Below are 27,467 nucleotides of genomic sequence, written 5' to 3'. Positions count from 1 at the left end.
ATCATGCCCTGAGATCAAACTTGAGATTCTTTCTTCCTTCCACTTGTGCATGCACTTGTGCATATACTCTCTCTCTCAAATGAAAATCTTCAAAAAAGAAATATTTCCAATTTCCGTCATAATTCTCCTTTGACCTTCGAGGTACTAGAAATATATTTTTTAGTATCTAAATATAAAGGGATTTCCTAGTTATCTTTTTATTAGACAATTCACTTAAGTAAGAACACATACTCCATAAGGTTGCAACCCTTTGAAATAGGTTAAAACTTTTTTCTTTTTTTATTAGCTTTTAAAAATTCAATTAAACATATAGCATATCATTAGTTTCAGAGGTAAAGTTCAATAATTCACCAGTTGCATATGACACCCAGTGCTCATTACGTCACATTAGCATCCTCAATGTCCATCACCCAGTTACCCCATCCCCCCACCAACAACCCTGTTTGTTTCCTATAGTTAAGTCTCTTATGGTTTGTCTCCCTCTCTGATTTCAACTTATTTTATTTTTCCTTCCTTTCCCCTAAGTTTATCTCTTGTTTCTTAAATTCCATATATGAGTGAAACCATATAAGTGAACCATATATAAGTGAAACCATATTTACCTTTCTCTGATTGATTTATTTCACTCAGCCTAATACTACATCAATGTAAAACTTTTTCATGACTATACGTGTATTATATATTTCATGTGTACTTGAAAAGAAAGGGCCCCATAGCTGAGTGCAGTATTCCACAATATGTCTGTTAAATCAATTTTCTTAATCATGTTATCTTTTCTATAATCTTTTTGTTGTTTTTTTATCTGCTTGTTGTATCAGTTACTAAAAAAGAGGTATTAAAAACTCCCATGATATTTATGGACTTGTCTATTTCTCTCCATAATTCTGAGTATTTCTGCTTCCTATGTTTTGAGGTAACGTATACTTACAGCTCCCAGGTGAATCAGAACTGTTATCACCCTACCTCTATTAAGTCTTTTAATTTTAAGTTTTTTTAAATCTGATATTAAATATAACTATCTCAGCCTTCTTAAAGTTTGAATGGTTTATTTACTTATGAAGATATATTTATTTTAGAGAGAGAGTATGTGCCCATGGAAGTAGAAGCGGGGAAAGGAAGGGAGTAAAGGAGATCAGAGGGAGAGCAGCAGACTCCCCACTGAGCATGGAGCCTGATGTGGGGCTCATCCCAGAACACAAGATCATGACCTGACCCAAAATCAAGAACCAGATGCTCAACTGACAGCCACCCACGCTCTCCTGAGTGATTTTTATTTTTTTGATTTGATTATTTTTTTAAATTTTTTTAAATACTTTTATTCTCAAATACTTTTAAATACTCCTTAAGAGTATTTCTCTTAAATACTTTAAAATCTCCTTATATTTAACAAGTTTTAAAAAGCATACTTGATTTTTAAAAATTCACTTGACAATTGGTCTCTTAATTGAAGGATTTAGGTCAAATGCATTTAATATAATTACTGAAAAATTAGGACTTAAACCTAGTATATTTTGTATGCCCTATTTGTACCCCCTGTTCCATGTTCCTTTTTCTCTCCTCTCTTCTGTTATTTTGAAGGTATGCTTAAAAAAAACTTTCCATAAATCTTTCCATTAGTTTGGCAGTTACACATTGTTTTCAAAAATTATTTTAGTAATCACCTTAAAAGTTGGTGAAACTTCTCAGTTTTTACTCTGAAAATATCTTTAAATTTTGCCTTTAGTGTTTTTTTTTTAAATTTTAATTTATTTATTTGACAGAGAGAGAAATAGAGCACAAATGAGGGGCAGGGGCGGGCAGTAGGCAAAGGGAGAGGGAGAAGCAGGCTCCCTGCAGGGAGCCTCAACTAGGGGCTCGATTCTAGGACCCTGGGATCATGATCTGAGCTGAAGGCAGACGCTTAAGTAACTGAGCCACCCAGGCGCCCTTGCCTTTAGTTTTGAAGGATGTTTTCATGGGGTTTAGAATTCTAGGTTGGCACTTTTTTTCCCCCAGCATGTGGAAGATGTTTCATCGTCATCTGGATTTCATTATTGCGCTGAAAGATAAGCAATCAGCCAAACTGTCATCCTTTTTAAGATGATCAGTTTTTTTCCTGGCTGTTTTTAAGATTTTTGTCATTAGTTTCCAGATACTGTATTGATATATAGATTTCTTTTTATCAGGTTTTGATTCCTTTGGGTTTTTGAACATTTGTTATCTTACATTAGTAATTTCTGCCAAATTCTGTCAAAATTTTTAAAAATATTGCCTCTGCTTCCCTCACCACTTTTTGGAACCCCAAAAAATATATGTGAGAGCTGAGAGCCTCTCACTGTACCCTTTGTATTTCTTATTCTCTTTTTGTGTATATTGATTATTTTTTCTCTCTTTATACTTCATTCTGGATTTTCTTCCCATAGGTCTTCCAGTTCACTGGTTCTCTAAGATGACTATATTTAATCTAAATCCATCTATTAGGTTCTTATTTTGGATTATATTTTTTTCAATTCAGGAATTTCCAATTGTTTTTCAAATCTGCTATGTCACTTTTTATAGTTTCTAGTTTCCTTCTAAACTTTTTTCGAGGTTCCTTTGAGCTCTCTGAATATAGTAAGCACACCTATGTTGAGTCAATGTCTAATAATTCCAATAATTGGAGATTTGCTGTTGTTGCCTGTTCTTTGTGCTGGTTCTTGCTTACACTATCTTACACCACCTCATTCCATTATCATCCTTACTGATTATGTGCTAGACATTGTTATTTGAAAAATTATTTATATGGGATGCTATGGTTCACTCTTATTCCTATGGTGTATCCCTTTAGATTTTTTACCAAAAATGGGAATAGTTTACCAGTGTCCACACTGTCCTTTTGCCTTACAAAGCTTCATAAGTGAAGTTCAGCCCTTAGGTGCCTTTTCCAGATAGGCATAAAAATGTGTAAGCCACAGAATCATGTTTTTGCCAAGATTTTATAATCAAAGAAACTTGGAAAGTAGTTTTGGCAAATGGAGATATAGTTACAGAGTAGATAAGTAGCTGAAGTTATAGATACCCAAATAAAACATCACGTCATTAATAAAGAAGACTTTTGAGTTAAATAGCTGGCAACTACGTAATATTAGGAAAAATGGAAAAAGCATATATGATTAAAAAAAAAATCCAGAGATGCGTTTATTTTCTCACCATTTTCTGCCAATGGAGCAAGAACTTCAAAAATCATTTCCCTTTTATCATGTTCTATTTGTTTCTTGAAGAGTTTTACCAGCTCTTCAGCAATGTTCGTACTGGCAAACTGTTCTTTACTTGACTCTGCAAAACAGGAGAGGTAATCTTAGAGTAAACACACAAAATTAAATGCAGAAGTTGTTTTTTATTACTTTCAATTCATGCTCATTTTGTACCATTACTGATAAATACGAATATTCCTCAAGTACAGGAACTATCAGATACATCAGATACATCTTACATTAAAGAAAGCATTTCAACCCAGTTTTATTCAAGTCTATAAAAAATGTTCACTAGCATAATGTATAGGTAGCCATAGCAACAATTAAATTACTAAGTTATAAATTCATAGTGTCAAGGCTTTTAGTCAAAGAAGAAAAACTGCTCATAACAGACTGCATTTTACATGGCTGAAGTAAAGATGACTTATCATCATTACATTTAGATCATAAAAACGGTATGTTCTTGTGCTGGTCCTGACATGCCTACTATTAAAGGTCAATTCTTCACATGTACTTGGGGTCTCATTCTCTCCTACCTCTTTAGCATTTCTGATCTCTCCTCACTCCAGAGACCCACCATCAGCATTTAAATATGCTCTAATATTTCTCACAGAAAAAAGCAATCTTAAAAATAGCTTTCTCGGGGCACCTGGGTGGTTCTGTTGGTTGAGACTCCAAATCTAGGTTTTGGCTCCAGTCATGATCTCATGGTTGTGGGACTGAGCGCCCTCCCCACTGCCCCCGCCCTGAAACGAGATCCATGCTCAGCAGGGTGACTGCCTTTAGATTCTCTCCTTCTTCCCCTCCTCCCACTCACACATGTATGTTCTCTCAAATAACCTTTAAAAAAAAGAAAAACAACCATCTTCTACTTTACTTTTCTTCAACTACCATCCAATCTCTGTTCAGTTTCACAAACTAGTTTCTTGATAGCATCTACATATACTGTCTCTACTTTCTGAACTCGCATTTGCTTTTAAACCCACTTCAAACTAATTTTGGCCCACCTGCTCCTTCTCTTCTGTCAAACCTCTATAAATTCCAGTTCCTTGGGACTTGATCCTTTTTTTTTCTTATCTTTTTGGTCCTCTCATCCCAGACAATCTAATTCTCTTCCACAGCAACAAAACAGTACCTGTATATTGATACTTATACAATCCTATCTCTAACCCTCTTTTATACTTCAGGCTACTCATTTAACTGGCCACCTGACATCTCCATGTGAATATCCCCCTCTAGTATCCAGACTCAATGTCTAAAATTAGGACTTTTGGTACTACCTGAAATCTGTATTTCTTCCAGAGTTCCTTTACTTCCTTTAGTTATTAAATGAACAGTTCATCTATCCATCTACACGGGTAGAAACCTAGCAGTCATTGCACACTTGTTCTCATTCAACTTTACCTCCAGTGAATTACCAAACTCTACCAATCTGCCTCCAAAAACACAAATGGAATCCATTCCATTTCTCTCCATTATCTTCTTAATTTCTTTTGCTGCCTCAGAAGTCCTAAAAATTTATCCAGAATTTTCAGAGAATTCTGACCAAATCCAATCTAGATTTATTACTCTCTGTTTGGGGGCACAGGTGATATCCTAGAATTTTTTTTTTATCATTATCTTAATAGATACTGTCTTTTCCTTCCAGTATTAGGTACTCTATTATCTATATCCTTTTGCCTTCACTTGTTTCAATTTGGTATAAGCATCCTCCAGCAGCTTCCAAATACACTTCTTATAATACTATATACAGGAGACAAATATTTTAAAATCCTCACTGTCTGAAAATGCTTTATCCCACCTAGAGTTTGTGCCTCTAATTTAAATTAGTCTCTCACCTCATTCCATTATTTTCTCATACTAGCAATTATCACAATTTATAATTATATGATTGTTTATAAATTTAAAATTTTCCCATCTCACCCACTAAGCCATAAGCTCCTTGAGGGCAAGGACGATGTGTATTAGCTACGAATTATTTTTTGTTCCTTTGGGATTATTTTTTTTTCATTTGCTTAGTTTTCTATGTACTTATCATTAATTCAGCTCCAAACTCCAAACTGTTGATCAACTAATCTTCTCTTAAGAAGCTCACTTTAGGTAATCATTCAATTTCATCTCCTCCAAGAATTACCCCAACCCCAACTCTAGCAGCCTCTAATTTGTTCCAATCTGGACTAGGTGCTCTTTGAAAATAGGCCATTTGGGGCCCTTGAGTCACTATCCTAATAGGAATTCCTCTTTTCCTGTTGGATCTCTTGTCTTCTGATTGCTATGTAGTCTTCTTTCTTAATTTAAACTCCTTGCTTTGGTGGAACACATCTCACAGTGGCTTCCAGAGGAAAGGTATGTAGGACAGTAATTTTCTGAAATGCTCATGTTTGCTAATGTCTTTATTATAACTTCACACTTGTTTGACAGTTTGGGTATAGAATTCTACATTGGAAATCATTTTCTCTCCAATTTTTGAAGGCAGTACTTTATCTTCTTCTGGTTGCCAGTGTTTTGAGACATCTAATATCTACATATTCATAGTATTTTGTATGCAACTTTTTGATAAGGAACTCAGAAAAATGAGAGATAAGGGCACAGAAAATGTTTCTGAAGAAATAATAGCTGAAAACTTCCCTCATTTGGGGAAGGAAATGAGATATCCAGATCAAGGAGGCACAGAGATCAGCTGAAAAATTCAACCCAAAGAAGTTCACACCAAGACATTAATAATAAAAATGGCAAAAGGCAGTATAAGGAAAAAAATTTTAAAGCAGCACGTGAAAAGAAGATAGTTACATACAAGTGGATTTTTCAGCAGAAACTTCATATGCCAGAAGGGAGTGACATAATACATACAAAGTACTGTAAGGGGAAAATCTGTAGCCAGGAATACTCTTTTTTTTTTTTTTTTTTTTTAAAGATTTATTTATTTATTTGACAGAGAGAAATCACAAGTAGGCAGAGAGGCAGGCAGAGAGAGAGAGAGGAGGAAGCAGGCTCCCTGCTGAGCAGAGAGCCCGATGCGGGACTCGATCCCAGGACCCTGAGATCATGACCTGAGCTGAAGGCAGCAGCTTAACCACTGAGCCACCCAGGCGCCCGCCAGGAATACTCTTAACAAGGGTATCATTCAGAATAGAGAGATAAAAATTTTCTCAAAGAGTACATGACCACTAATCCAGCCTTACAAACAATATTAAGAGAGACTCGTTGGGTGAAAAACAAAAGACCACAAGTGAGAATATGGGAAGTAAAAAGCACAAAATCAATAAAAAATATTTCTGTAAAAATCAGTCGAGGGATTCATAAAACAAAAGGATTCAAGTATGATACCATATACTAAAATTGTGTGTGGGGGGGGAGAAGTAAAAGAATGGACTCAAACTTACATAACCATCAAACTTATATAGACTGCTATACACAGAAGACATTATACACAAACCTAATGGTAACCACAAATCAAATACCAATAATAGATATGAAAAAAAAAAAAAAAACCAACAACAAAGGAATCCAAGTATAGCACTAAAAAAAAGCCAACAAACTATGAAAGAGAAAAAAAGAAAGGACCGGAGAGAATCTAAAGCAACAACCACAAAAGGGTAACAAAATGGCAATAAATACGTATCTATCAATAATTACTTTGAATGTAAATGGACTTAATGCTCCAATGAAAGGACATAGGGTAAAGGAATGGATAAAAAAACAAGACCCATCCATGTACTGCTTACAAGAGACTCATTTCAGACCAAAACACACCTGCAGATTGAAAGTGAGGGGATGGTGAAACATTTTTCATGCAATGGATTCCAAAAGAAAACAAAATAGACTTTACAACAAAGACTGTGACAAAAGACAAGGATACTATATAAGAAAGGGGGCAATCTAATAAGAGGAAATAACAACTATAAATATTTATGCACCCAACATGGAAGTACTCAAATACATAAAACAGTTCATAACAAATCAACGGTAATAAAATAACAGCAAGGGACTTTAATATCTCACTTACATCAATGGACAGACCATCCAAACACAAAATCAACAAGGAGGGAATGGCTTTGAATAACACACTGGATTTAATAGGCAAATTCAGAACACTTCGGCATCTACATTCAACATGGAACATTTTCCAGAACAGATCACATATTAGGCCACAAAACAAGTCCCAGTAAATTAAAAAAAAAAAAAGAGGTCATACGATGCATGTCTCTCTCTCTCTCTTTTTTAAAAAAGGATTTTATTTATTTATTTGAGAGAAAGAGAGAGGGAGAGTGAGCATGAGCGGGGGGATGGGGGCAGGGGGCAGAAGGAGAGGGAGCAGCAGACTCCCTGCTGAGTAGGGAGCCCGACATGGATCCCAGGACTCTGAGATCATGACCTGAGTTGAAGGCAGATCCTTAACCTGATGCCCCACCATGCATCTTTTCTGACCACAATCTTATGAAATTAGAATTCAATCATAAGAAGAAATCTGGAAAGAGCACAAATACATAGAGGTTAAATAACATCCTAGTAAATAATGAATGGGTCTACCAAAAATCAAAGAAGAAATTAAAAATTACATGAAAAAAAAAATGAGAATGAAAACACAATGGTCCCAAGTTGTTGGGATACAGCAAAAGTGGTTCTAAGAAGGAAGTTTACAGCAATACAGCCTACCTCAAGAAGAAAAAAAAAAAAAAATCTCAAACAAAAACCCTAACCTTACACCTAAAGGAGCTAGAAAAAGAAAAACAAACAAAAGCCAAACTCAACAAAAGGAAGGAAGTAATAAAGACTAGAGCAGAAGGAAATGATATAGAAACCAAAAAACAATAAACTGATAGATGAAACCAGGAGGTAGTTCTTTGAAAAGATCAATCTAATTGACAAACCTCTAGGAAGACTCATTTAAAAAAAAAAAAGAGGGCCCAAATACTAACAAATTGTACAACATAGGACAAATGGGTAAATTCCTAGAAATAAATAACCTACAAAACAAAGGAGGAAGAAAGAGATGATTTGGACAGACCAAGTACCAGCAATGAAATTAAATCAGCAATCAAAAAATTTCCAAGAAACAAAAGTCCAGGATCAGAGGGTTCCACAGTTGATTTCCACCAAACATTTAAAGAAGAGTTAATATCCACTCTTCTCAAACTATTCAAAAAAATACAAGAGGAAGCAAATCTTCCAAATTCAATCACCCTGATACCAAAACTAGATAAAGACACTACAAGAAAAGAAAACTACAGGTTAATATTTCTCATGAATATAGATGCAAAATCATCAACAAAATATTAACAAACTGAATTCAACAATACATTAAAAAACTCATACACCAGAATCAAATGAGTTTTTCCTGGGATGCAACTGTGGTTCAATATTTTCAAAACAATCAATGTGATACATCACATTAATAAAAGGATAAAAACCATATCACTTTAATAGAAGCAGAAAAAGCATTTGACAAAGAAAGACATCCAATCATTTTAAAAACCCTCAACAAAGTAGCTCTAGAAGGAATCTATCTCAACATAATAAAGGCCTTATATGAAACACCCACAGCCAACACTATACTCAATGGTTGCAAAACTGAAAGCTTTTCTCCTAAGGTCAGGAAAAAGTCAAGGGTACCACTCTTGAGACTTCTTTCTACTCAACACAGTACTGGAAGTCCTAGCCACAGCAATTAGACAGCATAAAACAATAAAAGGCAACCAAATTGGTAAGGAAGACATAAAACTCTTAGTATTTGCAGATGACATTATATTATACACAGAAATCCCTAAAGACTCCACCAAAAAACTACTAGAACTGATAAATGAATTCAGTAAAGTAGGAGAATACAAGATCAATGTACAGAAATCTGTTGTATTACTATACGCTAATAATGAAGCAGGAGAAAGTAAAATCAAGAAAATAATCCCATTTATGATTATCAAAAATAGAATATCTAGGCATAAACTTAATTAAAGAGGTGAAGGACCCGTATCCTGAAAACTATAAAACACTGATGAAAGAAATTCCAGACAATTCAAGAAATGGAAAAACATTCCATGCTCATGGGTTAGAAAAACAAATACTGTTAAAATGTCTATATTACCCAAAGCAACCTACAGGTTTAATGCAATCCCTATCAAAACATCAAAAGTATTTTTTCATGGAACTAGAACAATCTTAAAATTTTTATGGAATCACAGAAGACCTTGAATAGCCAAAGCAATCTTGAAAAATAAAAACTAGAGGTATCAAAATCTCAGACTTCAAGTTATATTGCAAAGCGGTAATATTTAAAACAGTATGGTACTAGCATAAAAACAGACACACAGATCAATGGAATAGAACAGAAAACCCAGAAATAAACCCACAATTATATGGTCAATTGATCTTTGACAAAGGAGGAAATAATATCCAATGTAGGGTTAGTATCTATAATATAAAAAGAACAATACAACGTAATACTCAAGACAAATAATCCAATTAAAAATTGGAAGAAGACCCAAACACGTATTTCTCCAAAAAAGACATACAGATGGCTAACAGACACATAATAAGATGCTCAAGAAATGCAAATCAAAACTATAATAAGATACTGCCTTACACCTATCAGAAAGGCTAAAATTGAAAACACAAGAAGTATTGGTGAGGATACAGAGAAAGGGGAACACTCTTGCATTATTTGTGGGAATGCAAATTGGTGCAACCATTGTGAAAACCAGTATGGAGCTTCCTCAAAAAAATTAAACACAGAACTACCCTACAATTCAGGAATCACACTACTGGGTATTTACCCCCAAAACACAGAAACACTAACTCAGAAGGATACATTCACCCCTATGTTTACTGCAGCCTTATTTATAATAGCCAAACTAGGGAAAAAGCCCAAGTTTCTATCAATAGATGAATGGATAAAGAGCAAATGGTATATATTTACAACAGAATATTATTCAGTCATAAAAGGGAATGAAATCTTGCCTTGTTGTCTTTGCAATGATATGGATGGAATTAGAGAGTATTATGCTAAATGCAGTCAGTCAGTCAGAGAAAGTCAAATGCCACACAATCTCACTCATATGTGGAATTTAAGAAACAAAACCAAGGAACAGGGAAAAAAAGAAAAAAGAGAGACAAACCAAGAAACAGACTCTTAACTATAGAGAACAAGCTAATGGTTATCAGAGGGGAGGTGGGTTGGGGGATGTGGGAAATAGGGGAAGGAGGATTAGAGTATATTCATCATGATTAAAAAAAAAAAGAAGAAGAAATTGGGATTTAAAAACCAATTAGGAGCTATGAGCATAAGCAGTCTTCTGAACTACAAGATTATCTGTAAGGGCAGTCCAATGGCCTTTTTGTATAAATATCTTGACGTTCTACAGAACAAATGGGATAATAACATTGGGGTTCTCAGTATTTTCACTTAAACTATTTTTGGAATGGTACTCTGGTACCTGTTACTTCAAGTTAGTCTGATGTCCCCAGACTATAAGTTTTCTGTTTGCAGCCTTTCTAAAGAATATATACAACCTTTGTTTACATGGGAAGGGGTAGTTACTATGAAGTGTGGAAAGGGGCTTTCTGGTAGTAGTGAACACCCCATGAGAACACGCCCCTTACGAAGGACCTCTTCCACTTGTCCTGGAAGAGGAGAAGGGGAAGCACAAGAAATGTTTTATGCAGAGCCTCAACCCCTACTTCATGGATGTCAAGGGCCCAGGATGCTATAAAATCACATCTTTGGCCATGTGCAAGGGGTAGTTTTGTGGGTTGGGGCCTCCACTGTCCTCTGCCAGCCTATAGCAGGAAAAGCAAGTTTTAAAGAAAGATGCGAGGGGCACCTGCATAGCTCAGTGGGTGAAAGCCTCTGCCTTTGGCTCAGGTCATGACCCCAGGGTCCTGGGATCGAGCCCTGCACTGGGCTCTCTGCTCGAGAGCCTGCTTGCTCCTCTCTCTCTGCCTGCCTCTCCACCTACCTGAGATCTTTGTCTGTCAAATAAATAAATAAAATATTTTTTTTAAAAAAAGAAAGATGCAAAGGAGCACTAAAGCACCCTGAATCAGATGCGTGGGAAACTATCTCAATAAACATATTTTGGGTAAAATAAAATAAAAAAGAAGTAAAGTAAGGAAAGGGAATGCTATTTTAATAACACCAAATTCTGATCCTTCTGAAGATTCCAAAGAACAAATTGGTTACTTCTTGGCTTTTTAATCTAGGAACTATACATCAAAAGTTTTGCTAAATTATTTATTGTTTGTCTTTCTTCCCAGGTCCTAAAATACTTTTGTGTCATCTCCTCTCCCTTTTTTCTCTTCCCCTCTCCTTGTGGATTTAAGTCTTTATAAAAGTATCCCTTTACTGTAGTTTTAGTTTCTAGAAAGAAGTGAAATTAAATACAAGTTTTTATTCTAACACTTCTATACACTAAATCCTAATATATTAAGCAGGAATTTTCATTATAAAAGATTTTGGAGCCAAATAAAAAGGAAGTCCTATAAACTAGGACTCAAAGAAAACAAAAAAAAACTAGGACTCAAAGCAAACAAAAAGACAGAAGTACACTTCCTTTTTTTGTCCCCAATTCTGTAATAGATTATACTTATTCTATATTTTGCCTTTGTATTTTTTGTGAGCAAAACCGCAAAAATTTGTTTAACATTTTTATTAATAAATTTGACTAAAAATAACTTTAGCATATACTAATATGTCATATTCAGAAGCGTGTAATACAAATGTATGGAACTTGATATTTAGGTCAGAACTTGATATACCAGGTCAGAGTCCTGGTGCTTTTATTTATTTTTTATTTATAAAGTGGGTATAATTAACAGAATTAATTTGTTTGTTTTAGCTATTATATTTAGTTATGACGAAACATCATTTGGTTTCACTGTCTCCATTATACAAAATTTATTATGAACATGGTTGTGGGGTAGATTCAGACCAGGCATTCTAACTTTATAAGAATCACAGGAAGGAAGGTCAGAAAGAAGAGAGTACTATTAATGATACAGAGAAAAACAAAACAGAGAAAAAAGAGACAAGGATGCTGGTGGCATCAGTCCTCTTCTCTGTTGTGACCGGGCTGTGTTTCCAGTATTGGTCTGTTTCTGTCTGCCTTCTGATTTTCAAGGATTTCTAATATTTTTTTCTAATGCTGCTACAAATATATTATGAAAAAGTCCTCTATCATTTTTAGGGATTTTCTAAAAGTGGGAGAACCCTTAGTCTGTTAGGTTCCTTTTTACCTGATAAACAATTTATATAAAATGCAATAAATTAACAATACTTATTTTTGTCCTGGAAAAACAATACTTGATTTCAAGACCAACTCTCATGTAAAATTACTAAAGTCAAGTGGAAATCATTTTAAATATTCAACTCTATTAAATAATATACAAATGGAAACTTCAAACCTTGATAAATAAAACAATGAGGGAAGCAAAGGACCTCCAATTATAAACAATATAATCTAAGATATAATTGGACCTACTTTTTTTTTAAACAATGAAGCAAGTACTGGCATTGCTTCAAAAAATAATATAATCTAAATGGATCTCCAGGTTGTTAACATCTAGAGGAAAACTTATTATAAGTACATTAATAAAGTTAATTACATTTGTGGTTCATGACTAGGACTTACCAAGTTCCGCTAAGTTGCCAAATGCAACAAGACACATTTCTGTAAGAGCTGCATTTTGGCAATGGATGCCCAATAATTTCACTAAGGTAGGTATAACACCCATATTGATAAGCTGAGCTTGAAGGGAATCTGTAAAAAACAAACAAAAGTGTTTATGTATCAAACGGACATTAGTAAGAAGAAAGCACCTCTTATTCTCCCTATTGCAAGATCAATACCATTTTCAATTATAGTAAAACATGATTAAGTCCATCCATACAACTGTCTGAAAAATCTTAAAACATTAGTTCACAAGAGTTGAGTTTTGAATCTTTTCAATGATTAAAAGAAATATAAAAAAGAACAGAACTCAAATAATATGTCAAAACATAAATTTAAAAAAAAACAGGGTCTTATACCTTTGTTGAGTAAGCTTTAAAAATATATAAATAATTAAACATTACCACTTATCATTATGTGAAAAGGTTAGACAAAATAATATTTGTATTATACTGTATTGTAGGAAAGCAGAGTATACAAAAAGCAGAGAAAAAACAGTTAACAAAGGCCAAGAGAAGACAGAATCTTAGAATCCCTTAAAAGTTGCTTTATAATAAAGAATGAAAAATATATATAATATACAAAAATCATTTTATTTGTAGCAGAATGTTCTTCGATGACTGCTAGGAAGGAAAGTCGTTTTATAAGGAAAAAATGTGTTATTTAAAATATTTTTCTTTTTGAAGATTTAATAACAGTGACAAGCATCATAGTAAAGAAAGGAAAATGTGGCTTGAGGTGAAGAGAATGAGATCAATACACTTTATCATCACTGCTTGTCTTCATTTTCTAAGAAAACTAATTAGTTTTAAAGTACTTAACAGGCCTGGGATTTCCACAATAGCTCTTCATAAACAAATTATGGCAGAATACCTGTAGCAAAGCTGAAGGTAAATAAGCCAAATGAAAATCAAAAGTTCTGCCTCTTACAATAAGCTAAGAAAGATATAAACATTCATATGCCTATGCAAAACACTAGAACTATTAATAATTTTCATCCAAAGATACAGAATGCTTTCAAAATTCTGTTTCTTTTAAAAATTATATGCCATTTTCAAGCTAACAATTTTTTCCAAATTCTTTTTTAGTTACCTATTGGGAATCTAAAGATAAAAATCCTGTTTATTACAAACACATTTTCCTTAGAGTAAGCATCCCTTAACAATCTGCCTACTAATCTCTTCATCACTCTTTCCAGTTCTTAACCAACTGATAAGGAGGTGGTTGGGTGATAATCAGATAAGAACAAGAAGGCGGGTTGAGTTGCCTCACATGCCAGTTGATTATATGCCTGTTGGTCTTTCAAGTCAATTTTTCCTGCTTTTAGAGTAAAGTATGAAGGGACAGCCAACAGAGCTTATCACCCTGAAAACTGATGAGTGGGTAATTACGCATACTATCTGGTTCAATTGTGGAGGGCCTATTACCAAAACAAGAAAACAGTCCTGGGAAAAAGGGAAGTTTACATTTAGAGTTCAAATAGTCTAAAACAATTTCAAATTTTGCAATGGAATTATGAAATCTAAAAAGAGAAAGAATAAAAGAGTATATTCAACTAAATCATTTGTTCTTATGCCTTTAATGTTACGTATTTCTTCTTACTATACAATTCAGCAAGTGATGATTCACAATATCTGTATTATCTTATAAGCAAATTACTTAGGTTATAAGGTATAGTGTTATGTGTTTTATCAGCAGAATACTTGTATTATGGTTACAGTATTAATAATGATCATGCACCAATAAGCTTTCCAAGTCAGAAATTATTTCGATTACTTACCAGTGAAGTTCTTTAGTATTGGATCCCTTTGCAGATCTTTGTTCTTTAGCAGTATTTTTAACTTTCATTTATTTATTTACTCATTTTGACTACCTCTTCAAATACTGCAGAACTGCTGAATCATTAAGTTTCAGGTATGTAAGCGTGAGCACTAGCGCATGCATTGAGTGTGAGTCAAACTCCACTATATGTCTGCATATATGTAAGCATCACACACCCCCTCAGTACTGTTGGTACCAAGTATAAACATCCAACAGTCCAGGGACATCAGAGAACTAACAAATTTTATGAAGGGGATAACTCAACAGGAGAATAATACCACTTAGAGGATGATGTTCTTCATATTCTCCTAACTTGGCATCTCTACCACTTTACTGAACTGCTTTTAAGGTATTACGAATTTTGGTTCCAGGGAAATGAGGGACAAAAAACAGAGGAAATGTTGCATAGTTTCATAAAATCTTTGGCATACAAATTGAAGCAGTAATATTTGAAATTGTGGTAGATCAGGAGAAAAAGAAGCAGAGCCCAATGGCAGTCAGTAGGTGTGAATCACCCTAATTTATGAAAATCACTTTGCTTTGGCAAAATGTGTTTTAAAGCTACCCAGGAGCCAAATTAATTGTATACTCACATACAACACACATACCACACACAAGTAAAGAGAAAAATTATATAGTCATCCAATGGGCATACTCATTTTTGACTACTTGGGTGCTTTCTTTTATATCCACTCCTGTGAGGCTAACTAAAACAAAAATTACACTCAAATAACTCTAAAATCTGTTCATACCAATTGTAGGCAAGTCATTCTCCTGGATAATGAAGGCCCAGATGAGGAAAAAACTTTACTTAAACAGACTGATACAAATTTTCATTTCAAGATAAGCAGGCATCCTAGAACATGGTTCTCAAAATGGGGTCCCCAAAACCCTTTCAGAGGATCACAAAATCAAAACTACTTTCATAAAAATACCAAGATTATCTATGCCTTTTTCAATGTATTGATATTCGCACAATGGTGCAGAAACAGTGGTGGGTGAAACTGCTGGGGCTTTATTATGAACCTAGTCAGTGGCACTGAATTCTGTTGGTGGTCATCATGTTCTTCCCCACTACATATTCACAGTAAAATAAATGCTGTTCTTCTCAGCAGTTTTTTTACTTTTGCTATTATTTTTTTCTCAAGTAGGCTCCATATCCAGCATGGGGCTTGAACTCATAACCCTGAGATCAAGAGTCACATGCTCTACAGATGGAGCCAGTCAGGCACCCCAGCTGTATTTTTAATTTTGAAAAGTTATTTTTCACAAAAACACGTGGCAATGTCAGTTATTATTTTTAAATGCAGTATTAAGTAATTTTTAAAATTGTCTCCATTTTAATTTCTAGCATGGTAAATATTGATAGGTATAGCCTGTATTTATAAACAAAAATTCTATAGGGTCTTCAAGAATTTTTAAGTGTCTAAAGAGTCCTGAGACCAAAAGTTTAAGAACCACTGCCAAAGGATTACCTAGCTTTTACAGGAGATGGAAAATGAAACAAAACAGAACATGGAATAAAGATTCTGAAATTCAGTGATGTGCTTGGCAGATGAAATAACAGGAAAAGAAATAAAAATTAAAAGCATGGTAGGAACCCCAGATTTTGGTGTTCGGATATTACGAGCAAAATTACATTAAGAACTTGAACATCTTAGTTTGCTTATTTGAGTAGAAACACTACTTAAGCCTAGAGAATACTCCATGGTTGGGTCTGTTTGCCTATTTCAGTTACAATTTAGTATGTTATCCACAGTTTGTTTTTGTGTTTTTTTTTTTTTTTGGAGGCGTGGGGTTAAGTAGGGGTCCAGTTTGTGTGAAATAAACTGGTATGAATTCTTATTGCTGGAAGCAAATGATTAAGTTTAATCACCTTTTCTCATTGCCCAAAGAAAGCTTGTAAATGGACTTCAAAGGATGATAGGTGACACTCTCATGATATTATGAATGGTATCAGGAGTATGACTTTTGAATCAAAAACTAACTGGAAGACATTCTTAGAACCAGAAATAGTTCACATTCTCTAGAATTGAAAAAGTGTAACAGAGCAGGACTGAGAATTTTTGCATCCTTCAATGAATACCAACCAGCAACTCCAGGGGAAAGTTTATCAGAACTCAACAAACACAATTCACAAAATGCAACCCAGGCTTGTACATAGCAAACACTTATGTGTGAAAGACAGTCTTTAGACAGCACAATGTCATAAATGTCTGAAGACTTTTAAAGATTGCTCCTGACACACATCACAGACAAATACTGACCAAAATACAGAATTACAAAATATCAAGATGACACGGGCCCTACATGATCTATGGGGAGGAAGAAGAAGAAAGGCACTGAGGGGGTGCAATACAGATGCATATACAAAGAGATATAAGGCAATCAACGCATGCGCTGGTGTGAACACTTACCTACCTACATTTGAATTTCAATGGTTCCAAGTTCTTCAGGTCACACTCATGGAAACTCCAAAGAATGGAGATCTGGAGAGAAGATCTTAAGTTGAAGAACCTTTTTCCCCCTGAGTTTTAAGTTTAATGTTTAAAACATTGGTATAGATAGATTATAGGTCCAGAAAAGAATCCCAGTAACTCAACTGAAGTTATGTTGATCCGTATTATAAAGAATAAGTTCCATAAGAAGACTGCAACACATGTTTACCTTATTCATAAGAAAAGGCACTTACAGACAGTAAGATTATTAAGCTTATCAGTTAATTAGGACTTAATGATGAAACTTTGTTAAAATAAAACATATACAATTCAAAATACATAGTTTCTACATCAGTATGTATATATAGTATACTATTCATAGTAAAGAAGTACAATATTACTATTTACAGGCTTGCATAAAAAAATCTATAATCAAGTAAATTATACACAGCTGACACAATAAACACAGAAAAATATAAATCTTGTTGACTTATAATACAAATTAGATAAAAACCATTTGGGCATAACAAAGACTGAAGAAAATTGCCCCTGACTAATGATATATATATTTCCAAAAAAGAATACAAAAATTTAAAATGACATAAAACAGTGAATAGAAATGTTAAGTTCAGACAAGTTGTGGGGAAATAATGAAAAGTAAGCTGACTTTACAGCTATCAAGAGGATGATTTGACGTTAAAAACTTTGCACATCCACATATGCAGGTACAGTTTTCAATTACTTATTACTTAATATCTTTTTGTTGGCTGATGGAGAAAAATGGAGGAAAGTGGAGAACTTTTATTCTAAACCTAATAATGAGCATATAAAAGGAAAAATGTTTACAATTATTTTAAAAGCCATCTTTAAATCAAAATATGCATTATATGTTCTATACCCAGGTTATCCCTATAGTTTTAGCCCCAGGTTATACATTTCAATGACAAATAGTATTTCAGTGAAAAAATAAAATAAAAATTCATTAGCACTGAGAATACTAGAGGTTTAAAACAATACATCTACCCAATTGTTTTCTAACAGTTAAATAAAAAATATAAAAGAATTCAAACTTTTTTCCTAGATTCTGAAAATAAGACTCTATAAGAGCAAAATCTCCCTTTTGTATGTTTTAGAAATAATGAAAAAACAAGTGAGTATGACATAAAATAATAGTAAAAACAAAACCCCAAAGCAAAATCACAAGAGAAAGGAAAAGTGTTTTTTATTATTCTTAAGTGACCTACACATATACTGTTCTCAATCCAATGACACGTAGAGTGATTATGTCTTAACATAGTAGATAATTTCTCTCCCACGTGGACTCCCTTCACGTCAAATTACTACTACAGATCAACTCTTGTCTAATGCGTACTGGTACCAAGGAAATTTCTACAGATAAGTCTACTACGATTAAAGGAAACGCTATACTTTCATCTCAGAAAGACTGTCTTTTAAAGATCAAAACTTTTTTGTTTTCTTTTAAGAGAACTACTGCCAGCTGTTGCTTAAGCAGCTCTTAGTGGGAGAAATATATCTGTCTCTGCTCTCAAATGGCATTGCCGAAAGGAAGGCCATATCCATAGGAGGTGTAAACTTAAGTCTATAGTTTTGTATAGCAAATTAAGCTCATTGCCAGGTTAATTTATACCACCACATGTATATCTTACAAACAGATTATATTTAAAAACAAGAATTATTTGTTTTACAGATAAAAAAAACCCCAAATATTACTAGTTACACTGAAGCATTACTATTATTAAGTTTTTACACTTTAATATTAAACAGATGTTCTTCACAATACACAGCTATGGTAAAAGATACATCTACATAACCAAGAGATTTCTGGCCAATCCCCATTTTCAAGCAGTATTTACTTAAAATTTTTTCATTTAACAAAATACAGGCAATTTTGTCTTAACTGGATTTTACTTGTAGTTAGAAAGCAGTATTACTAATTTCTATATGAGTGATTTTATGTATGATACTTCTCTGCCTTGAGTTTCTCTCTGAATGGCTATTTTAAGCAGTCCACATTGAAAATGGACTGATACGTGGCCCAAATCCATTATTTGCCTCTGGCTTTAGCCTTAGCTCCTGGAAGGCCAAACATCTGAATACTTACTTCAGTGGTATTTCCTACAAACATATACACAGTCAACAAACATGGGCTTGATACCATCATGTTTCAATATAGAAACAGTATAAAAACAGTATAAAACAAGGCCTAGTCTTTCACTTTTACTGTTACTACCTAAATATTCATTTTTATTTTTTATTATTTATTTATTTTTTAATAGAAATTCTTTTTTTTTTTTTTTAAGATTTTATTTATTTATCAGAGAGAGAGAGAGGGGGAGAGAGAGGGCACAGGCAGACAGAATGGCAGGCAGAGGCAGAGGGAGAAGCAGGCTCCCTGCTGAGCAAGGAGCCCGATGTGGGACTGGATCCCAGGACGCTGGGATCATGACCTGAGCCGAAGGCAGCTGCTTAACCAACTGAGCCACCCAGGCGTCCCTATTTTTTATTTTTAAAAAAAGATTTTATTTATTTGACACAGAGACAGAGAGAAAGCACAAGTAGGCAGAGCAATAGCATAAGAGGGAGAAGCAGGCTCTCCTCTGAGCAGGGAACCTGATGTGGGGCTTGATCCCAAGACCGTGGGATTATGACCTGAGCCCAAGGCAGCAGCTTAACCAACTGAGCCACCTAGGTGCCCCTAAATATTCATTTTTAAATACAGGTAAGCATTCCATATATAGAGAAAATCTCCCTATGTGCTTCATATGCTGAAATTCTGTCATTTAGTTGAAATATAAATATATATTTATACTGCAGTATTTAAAATGTGGCAATAACTAATAATGGTGAACTATGCAAATGTAAAAAAATTAAATCAAGGCAGAATAACCGAGGTCAGATTTCCTACTATCTTTAGAATTTACAACATAAAATAAATGTTAGGAGCTGTTTTTAATTTTTAGTTACTTAATTTTGTTCAGGCCATGAATCTTTTAAAAAGAAGTGCAAATTGAGAATTCTTTATATCTTGTGATGATGAATTAAAGTCAGAAAGCCAACCCTGCCAACTCAAATTTTCACTATGAGGCAAATCTCGAAAATAATCTTCAATAACATCTATGATTAAATATCTTCAATCCAGACATAAATCAAATAAAGAAAAACACGTTAGTGAATGAGGAACCCCAAACATATCTGTTACACTACTGCCTTTAGTTATAATTTGGTATCTACTTAGTATCACAATGCTAAATGCACCATTATGATTATAAGAAAATCTAGGAAGCTAAAATTGCTAAGTAGTATTTCTGTAATATAAAGCCAAACCTTAAATCATTAATGAAAAAACTGTAACAATAATTTCATTTTTTGTAATAAAATTTCAGATCTTACATTCAGAAGTTCATTCTATAATGGTCAAAGCTAAACATTAATGCCACTACTTGACCATGTGGAATTAAACTGAATGTGCGTTTTGTATACTTCTACTAAAAAACAAATTCTTAGCTTATCCATTAAGTAAGAGCATTATTATAGTAATTTTTTAGAAGGACTATGATGAAAATCTAAGCTAATCCAAATTTAATAGACTGAATTAGCAGGAGGCACAAGAACAACTAACTGTTCTGTCTTTCAGTAAAACAATTTCTTTAAAATGATATTTGTAGCAGAACTTTTTTTTTTTTTTAATTTATTCATTTGACAGAGAGAGATCACAAGTAAGCAGAGAGGCAGGCAGAGAGAGAGGAAGGGAAGCAAGCTCCCTGCTGAGCAGAGAGCCGGATGTGGGAACTTGATCCCAGGACCCTGAGATCATGACTTGAGCCCAAAGCAGAGGCTTAACCCACTGAGCAACCCAGGCGCCCCTGTAGCAGAACTTCTTGAGCTCAACCTGGCTGAGTAAGTAAGAATGCTCTGTTAGACAAACAGTAAAAATTCAGAAATTTTTTACAAAGAGAAAATGGTAAATAAAGAATTATACCATCTATTTTTTTAAAGCCTAAATGACCATAAAAGTCTTATAGTACAATCTGTTTAACACAGAGTATTTTAATTTGACATACTGGACTTCAAAAGATGCAAACTTAAAAGCACATCTCCCTGGCCTTTATAAACAAGGGGGTGGGGAATAAACAGAAAATACACTGAAATGGTATACTGGCAAATTAATATGGGGAAAAGACAATAAGTTACAAAGATAAAATTTTGTATTTTGATTTTTTTTACCTTAAAGTTAGGTAAACATTTTTTAGTATTTAGGAATTATGTATAATTATTAATTAGCTTGTACCCATAGTAAATAAACTATGGAAACAGTTCCTCACTTACGCAAATCAAATCATTTTCTAAACATCTAATATCTAGGAAGTATTCTTTCTCACCTGTAATAAACTTAAAAATAAACGAGTAGCTCAGGCCAAAGTGCTTTTTAGTTTTTAATCAGGATTATTCCTTATTAACTTCCATTCTTTCTATTTTAAGTAGGAAGTAAAACTAAGCCAGTGACTAGACTGAAGTTACCAGGAAAATGATTAATACTAAGATTAAAATTGTGAAATTGTTGCTATTGGTTGAAATGAAGGTAGCAGATATAATTAATTACATTAATTGTAATGTAGTTACAGTTAATTACATTAATTACATATCAAGTAACCTTTATGTTAGAGAGAAAATACTTTATAGGCCTATTTTAAACAAATGAATTTATATACTGGACTGAATACTTAAATTCAATTGTTACACTCCAGTAATATACCCATGCATTTGGGCTCGATTTCCTAGAACACAGAGAGCGCCTCCCTTCAAACACAGTTCACTTATCATGAGTCTGTACAGCAAATAAATGTGAGAATTATTATTAGAGTATCCCAGAGAGATTTTAGGAGCCACGAGAAATTAGTTTTTCGGTAACAGGGAACTATTAAGATATTAGAGAAAAATCAGCTCTATTTGAAAAAGCATATATACATATACAATTAAATATAGATCACATGTATACACATATATATCCTCAAACTGAAATCCAAATATCCAATATACATATTTTTTAAACTGCTATCATATATATACATATTTCACATATATACAATACAGCTTATATAAAGAAGCCAGTCATGAACTGTGTATATTATGTTAATCATTTGAGAAGGAAACTAATTTTTCCTTCCTTGATGGCACCTTTATTTCTTCTGTTTCTGTCTTATGGCACAGCTTATGTACAACAAGTAACTTTAGTCCTTGCTTTAGTGCTTACCATCAATAATTTTAAGAATTATATGCTAGGTGAAATAAGTCAAGCAGAAAAAGACAATTATCATATGGTTTCACTCATTTGAGGAACATAAGGACTAGCATGGAGGACATTAGGAGAAGGAAGGGTAAAATGAAAGGGGGAAATCAGAGGGGGAGAGGAACCATGGGAGACTGTGGACTACAAGAAACAAACTGAGGGTTTTAGAGGGGAGGGGGTGAAGAGATTGGTAGGCCCCTGTGATGGGTATTAAGGAGGGCATGGACTGCAAGGAAAACTGTGTTATACGCAAACAATGAATCATGGAACATTACATCAAAAATTAACGATGTACTGCATGGTGATTATAAAATATAATAAAATAAAAAGTCAGACTTTGAAAAATAAAAGAAAAAGAATTATAACAGACTTTTCCCTATATTTTATGTCTCTAGCATAGGTATATTCAGGAAAAAAATTAAATTCTCAATTACAGAGTTTTCCAAGAGATATTTAATGATTAATCACGGTCACCATGGTTATTACATATTATAGGTAAGATAACAAAAATGGTGACCATCAACAGATTCCTGAACAAGGTATTAAATAACTCCGGTGCTTTGCTTTTGATTACTGGTTTGCTTCCATTCAAACTGCGATCAATTTTCAAGTATACATGCACAGATTTTTTTTTTTAAGTTTGTGGATCACCTACAGTAAATTTTTCACCACCATCAGGATATTTTCAATGCTACTTTTTGCTACTACAATGAACATGAATAGGGAATATCAAGTAACATAGTGGGCAAATTTATAATGCTTCTAAATTAATAAAATATATTCCAAAAACCCATTTTTCTTCCAAGTACTGATTTTGTTAATAAAAAATTTTTAGACAATACTAAATATCCAGAAGTCAATGAATATTTGCCAAACTTGTACTATAAGCTAAAACGGTGTTATGTTTGAAAATAAATCTGAACAGAAGTTTTAGTCTTTGCTGCAATATTTTGGCATTGGGTAACCAAAGGTAGAAAAAAAGATACCCAAGAAACTAATGAGATAAAAATACCTATAATAATAGGATTGAGTTTCTTGTTTATAGGATAAGTAAAAAAAAGATGAAGAAAATATAGGAAGTTCTGCATATTTCCTCAAACTGACTATCAAACTGTCAACATGTTTTGCTCTAACCAGAACTGTCAAACACTGAGACTATTTTGGAGAGCCACAGAATTGAAGAGTGCTTTTATGCCATGTGAAAAACAGGTATGAATTTCCCCAAAAGGATAAATTTTAAATGAGTTTTACTGAAAAAAAAAAAAAAAAAGTTTTTCTTATTCTATTTAAACATGATTTTATTTATATAATATTATGGATACAACTTTTCTGGCTAAGCAATTATATATAACTTTTTCTATTCAGATATTCTACACTTACGAGTTTGGGTATAAAAATTTCTAATTGCTTCACAAATGGGGAAACAAAAGCATATATTCAGCTCATAGCTTAACAGCGTATTGTCCTGAGCTGGTTCAAGATTTTAAAACTCATGAACCTGGAGTTTTATACAGTTTCATCAAAGGGTACAAAAACACCTTTACCACATACATATTTTTATAATTTATCTGTCTTACATGTGGTTAGGAATTTTTTTTATTCTCTACTTAATGGATTTAAAAATTGAATATGCTCACAGTTGTCCACCAGATGGACAGGAATCAAGATATCTTAAGTATCAGTTTGGTGTCAATTTACTTTTAGGACTAATATAAAAATTTAAAAATTTAAATTATAAATATAAATTTAAATTATAAATTTAAATTATAAATATAAATATTTAAAAATATCATCAAAGAAACTATGTTGGTAGATCCTTGTGACCATTTTCAGCACTCTCTCATCTTTACATTAAAAAAAATTAATCTGTGAAGCTAAAGGAATAACTCCCTATGAACAAGGCTTAAGCTCTTGGGGCTAAGGACACCGTTAACTTTTCTGGTAGAGTAATAATTTATCACTCAACTTCTCTACTCAGTTACCAGCAGAGGCTTATGTACTGAAATGCAATAGTAAATACACATAAAAAGGAACTTCACAAGATGGGATTGGGAGGGAGACAAACCATAAGTGACTCTTAATCTCACAAAACAAACTGAGGGTTGCTGGGGGGAGGGAGGTTGGGAGAAGGGGGGTGGGGTTATGGACATTGGGGAGGGTATGTGCTATGGTGAGTGCTGTGAAGTGTGTAAACCTGGCAATTCACAGACCGGAACCCCTGAGGATAAAAATATATTATATGTTTATAAAAATTAAAACATTTTTTAAAAAAAGGAACTTCATTTTTCCGTGCCAATAAAAACTGACCCATGAATTTCAAAAAGCTCTATTTTTTTTCCTCAGTGATTCATCTAGGGGTACACAGTCAGTATCAAATGATCTAAAGTTAGCCACAACGACATAATATTTAAGTAGGCAGATCTTTAAACACACATTTTAAAGAAGAGAGTAATCAACAGAACAACAAAGATACAATAATTAAGCAAAATGAAAAGAATATAATTTAAGTTTAAGAGTATTAGGGAGAAAAAGAAGCACTTCACAAACTGTGATCCCCATGACAGACAAATGTAAATGCAAGCAGAGGAAAGAAGACAGTTACATGTTTGGCACCTGTTTAAAAAACTGAAGATAACTTGACTTCTATTTTATCTAATAACTTTTGAAAGCTTCACTCAAATCACAGGTTTACAATAATGGAACAAAACCATTTCTGCTCTGATAATGTTCTGAGAAAGTTAATCAGGGTTTCCAAAATATTTAAGTTATTTTTGGGAATACTTGCCAGGAAAAAAGCCTACCCTTAACAAAACAAATACATTATACATTTCAATTGTGGACTCTGCATGTTGTTAATCATTTCCTTCTCAATACACATATGTCTACACATTGTGATATCCTACTGTAGGGACTCAAAAGGAAATCAGTTTCCTTTGGATTAGAATGAGGGATATTTTTAAAGACCATTTGGCCATTTGATATGCTTTTATGCAGATCTTTGAACTAAACAACGAGTGTAAATCCATAACAAGACTAATCCTTTTATATCCAAAGCTGCTCTAATAACTTCATGGCTAGTTTCTTTCATTTATCTTTCTAAACCATTCTTCCACTTAGCATCTTGTCCCACTTTTTCAGGTGTCCAAGATGAATACCCAATGAAGATGGGTGTCCAAGATGTCCCAAATGAAGCTAAAGTACCATAAGCAACTGGCCAATGATTGCTTCATGCAATTCAGATATGTGTGCATAATGGTCAAATTTCAATTATTTAAGAACCAGCTATTCATTTTATGGATCATGCAGACTCATTCTGTTTCTACTGTACATTTTTTCTTCAAAAGTGATTCCACTACGGGGGAGAAAAAAAGTGGTAGCTGGCCCTATAAAGGCTACAATTTGTTACTATCTTGAGTTTAAATGGCTAGCCATTTGTCAATTAAAAACCATTTATTACTATTATTGGAAATTTTAATTCAGAGGTGTAAAAACAGGTATCCTTTGTATAGGATATGACCGGAGAACACATTCTAAGTTTAGCTTGTACCATGCTAAAAAAGTGCATGTAATCCAACATTTAAAAATCAGACATCACATGAAAAGCTACATTTGCAGCTCCCCCCACACCCCCATCTCCAAATGAAAAGATATGGAAGTAGCTGGCCAAATTGCCATACAGAAACTATAGACTAGAGGAGGGTAGGGGCTCTCCCTGTTCAATGGGACAAGGGCTACAGTCCCCACTGTTTGTGCTTGTCACTAACACCAAGGACAATGTCAGTAGCCATTCATCATCAATGGTTATCTTTTTTTTTTTTTTAATTATTGAGAATATTTCTTTGGACTCATGACTACCAAAAGTGAAAAATGAAAAATATGCCTAAAGTTTCCTGGGTTTCTAGAACACATGAAAATGAAGAATAATATTACATGTTCAATATGCAAGTAAAATAGGTCTCTGTCAAAGACTAAAGCTTAAGATGCCATTATAAAACAAACCACAAAAAGATCTGAAGAGTGTTATAGCCCAGAAATCTATCAGAGTTTTTGAGTGTTCAATACATGCTGTAATTCATACAAGATGATACAATTTTTGTGACATTTAAAAGTATAGCGAAGCTTTCACATCACCATTTTTATGTTCACTTAATTAACAACCATATAGGTTATCTGAAAATTTTGACATGTCATTTGTTGCCAAGTTCTAAGAATGTTTTACAGAGAAAAGAAACTTCTATTAAATTTCTAAAATCAGAAACCACAATTACTCTTTATTTTTCTAATGCCAGATTTTATTAAAAGATTGTTTTCTATTCTGACAAGTAAATCTAGTATCTAGATAAAATAATTTTACTAATATAGTGTCTGTGTTTTAAAGCTACTCCTGGTATTAATATAAAGTAATAAACATGAAACTATTTTAATACTGCTTATTTCGAAATTGTGTGTGAAAAATATTATAGCATACTATTATGTTGTTTTCGTTTTGGGTATTAACATGGGTAACCCTTCAAAAACGTGTCCCAGTTAATAAATTAGAACGTTCTATATTTTTGAAACACTGTGATTTAATGTTGGCTAATTATTAATTTTACTTGTCACTTATGAATTCTTTGCTCATAATTTTTCTGAATATTTTTGGTCTGTGCTATAGTAATGATTATTTTTAATCTTCCCCCAGAGATAAAGCAAGTTTTCAATTTTGTTTACCATTCTCATTGCTATAGTTCATCAGCATGCCACAAAAGACAGTCAAGAGCTTCTCATTGGCGGGATCTGTTATACTGCACAGTGACCTTAAATGGTCAATTACAATCTGTGCACCACCTGCTTGGTCAACTGCACTTCTGCCCTCATCTGTAAAACAAAGAGTTAAATTAAAAATAAAAGAAAAAAGAAATGTACCTTACAATTTCAAATATAAAACATAACAATGTTATTTCTTATTTAGTGAGTAAGTAGAAAATAAACCTAGGCTGGGCATTAAATGTCTTTTTGGAAAAACAAAACAAGTAAACATGGAAAT

General features: G+C 33.5%; 1 protein-coding gene across 4 annotated transcripts in view; it reads right to left on the bottom strand.

The window, feature by feature from the left end:
• Positions 1 to 27,467, bottom strand: part of RAP1GDS1 (Rap1 GTPase-GDP dissociation stimulator 1) — a 160,255-nt gene that overhangs the window by 34,836 nt on the left and 97,952 nt on the right. For 3 of the 4 annotated variants that reach the window (XM_059376242.1, XM_059376243.1, XM_059376245.1), the window contains exons 5-7: positions 27,152 to 27,298; positions 12,836 to 12,964; positions 3,169 to 3,294 (exon numbers count right to left, since the gene is read on the bottom strand). In XM_059376242.1, the coding sequence (XP_059232225.1) occupies positions 3,169 to 3,294; positions 12,836 to 12,964; positions 27,152 to 27,298 (402 nt within the window). The remainder of the gene's footprint in view (positions 1 to 3,168; positions 3,295 to 12,835; positions 12,965 to 27,151; positions 27,299 to 27,467) is intronic. The other variant, XM_059376252.1, reaches the window with a different exon arrangement.

The sequence above is a fragment of the Mustela nigripes genome, chromosome 1 (genome assembly GCF_022355385.1).
Source record: "Mustela nigripes isolate SB6536 chromosome 1, MUSNIG.SB6536, whole genome shotgun sequence".
NCBI lineage: Eukaryota > Metazoa > Chordata > Mammalia > Carnivora > Mustelidae > Mustela > Mustela nigripes.
Note: the sequence above shows the minus strand (reverse complement) of the source record. Positions and strands in the feature narration are given on the sequence as shown.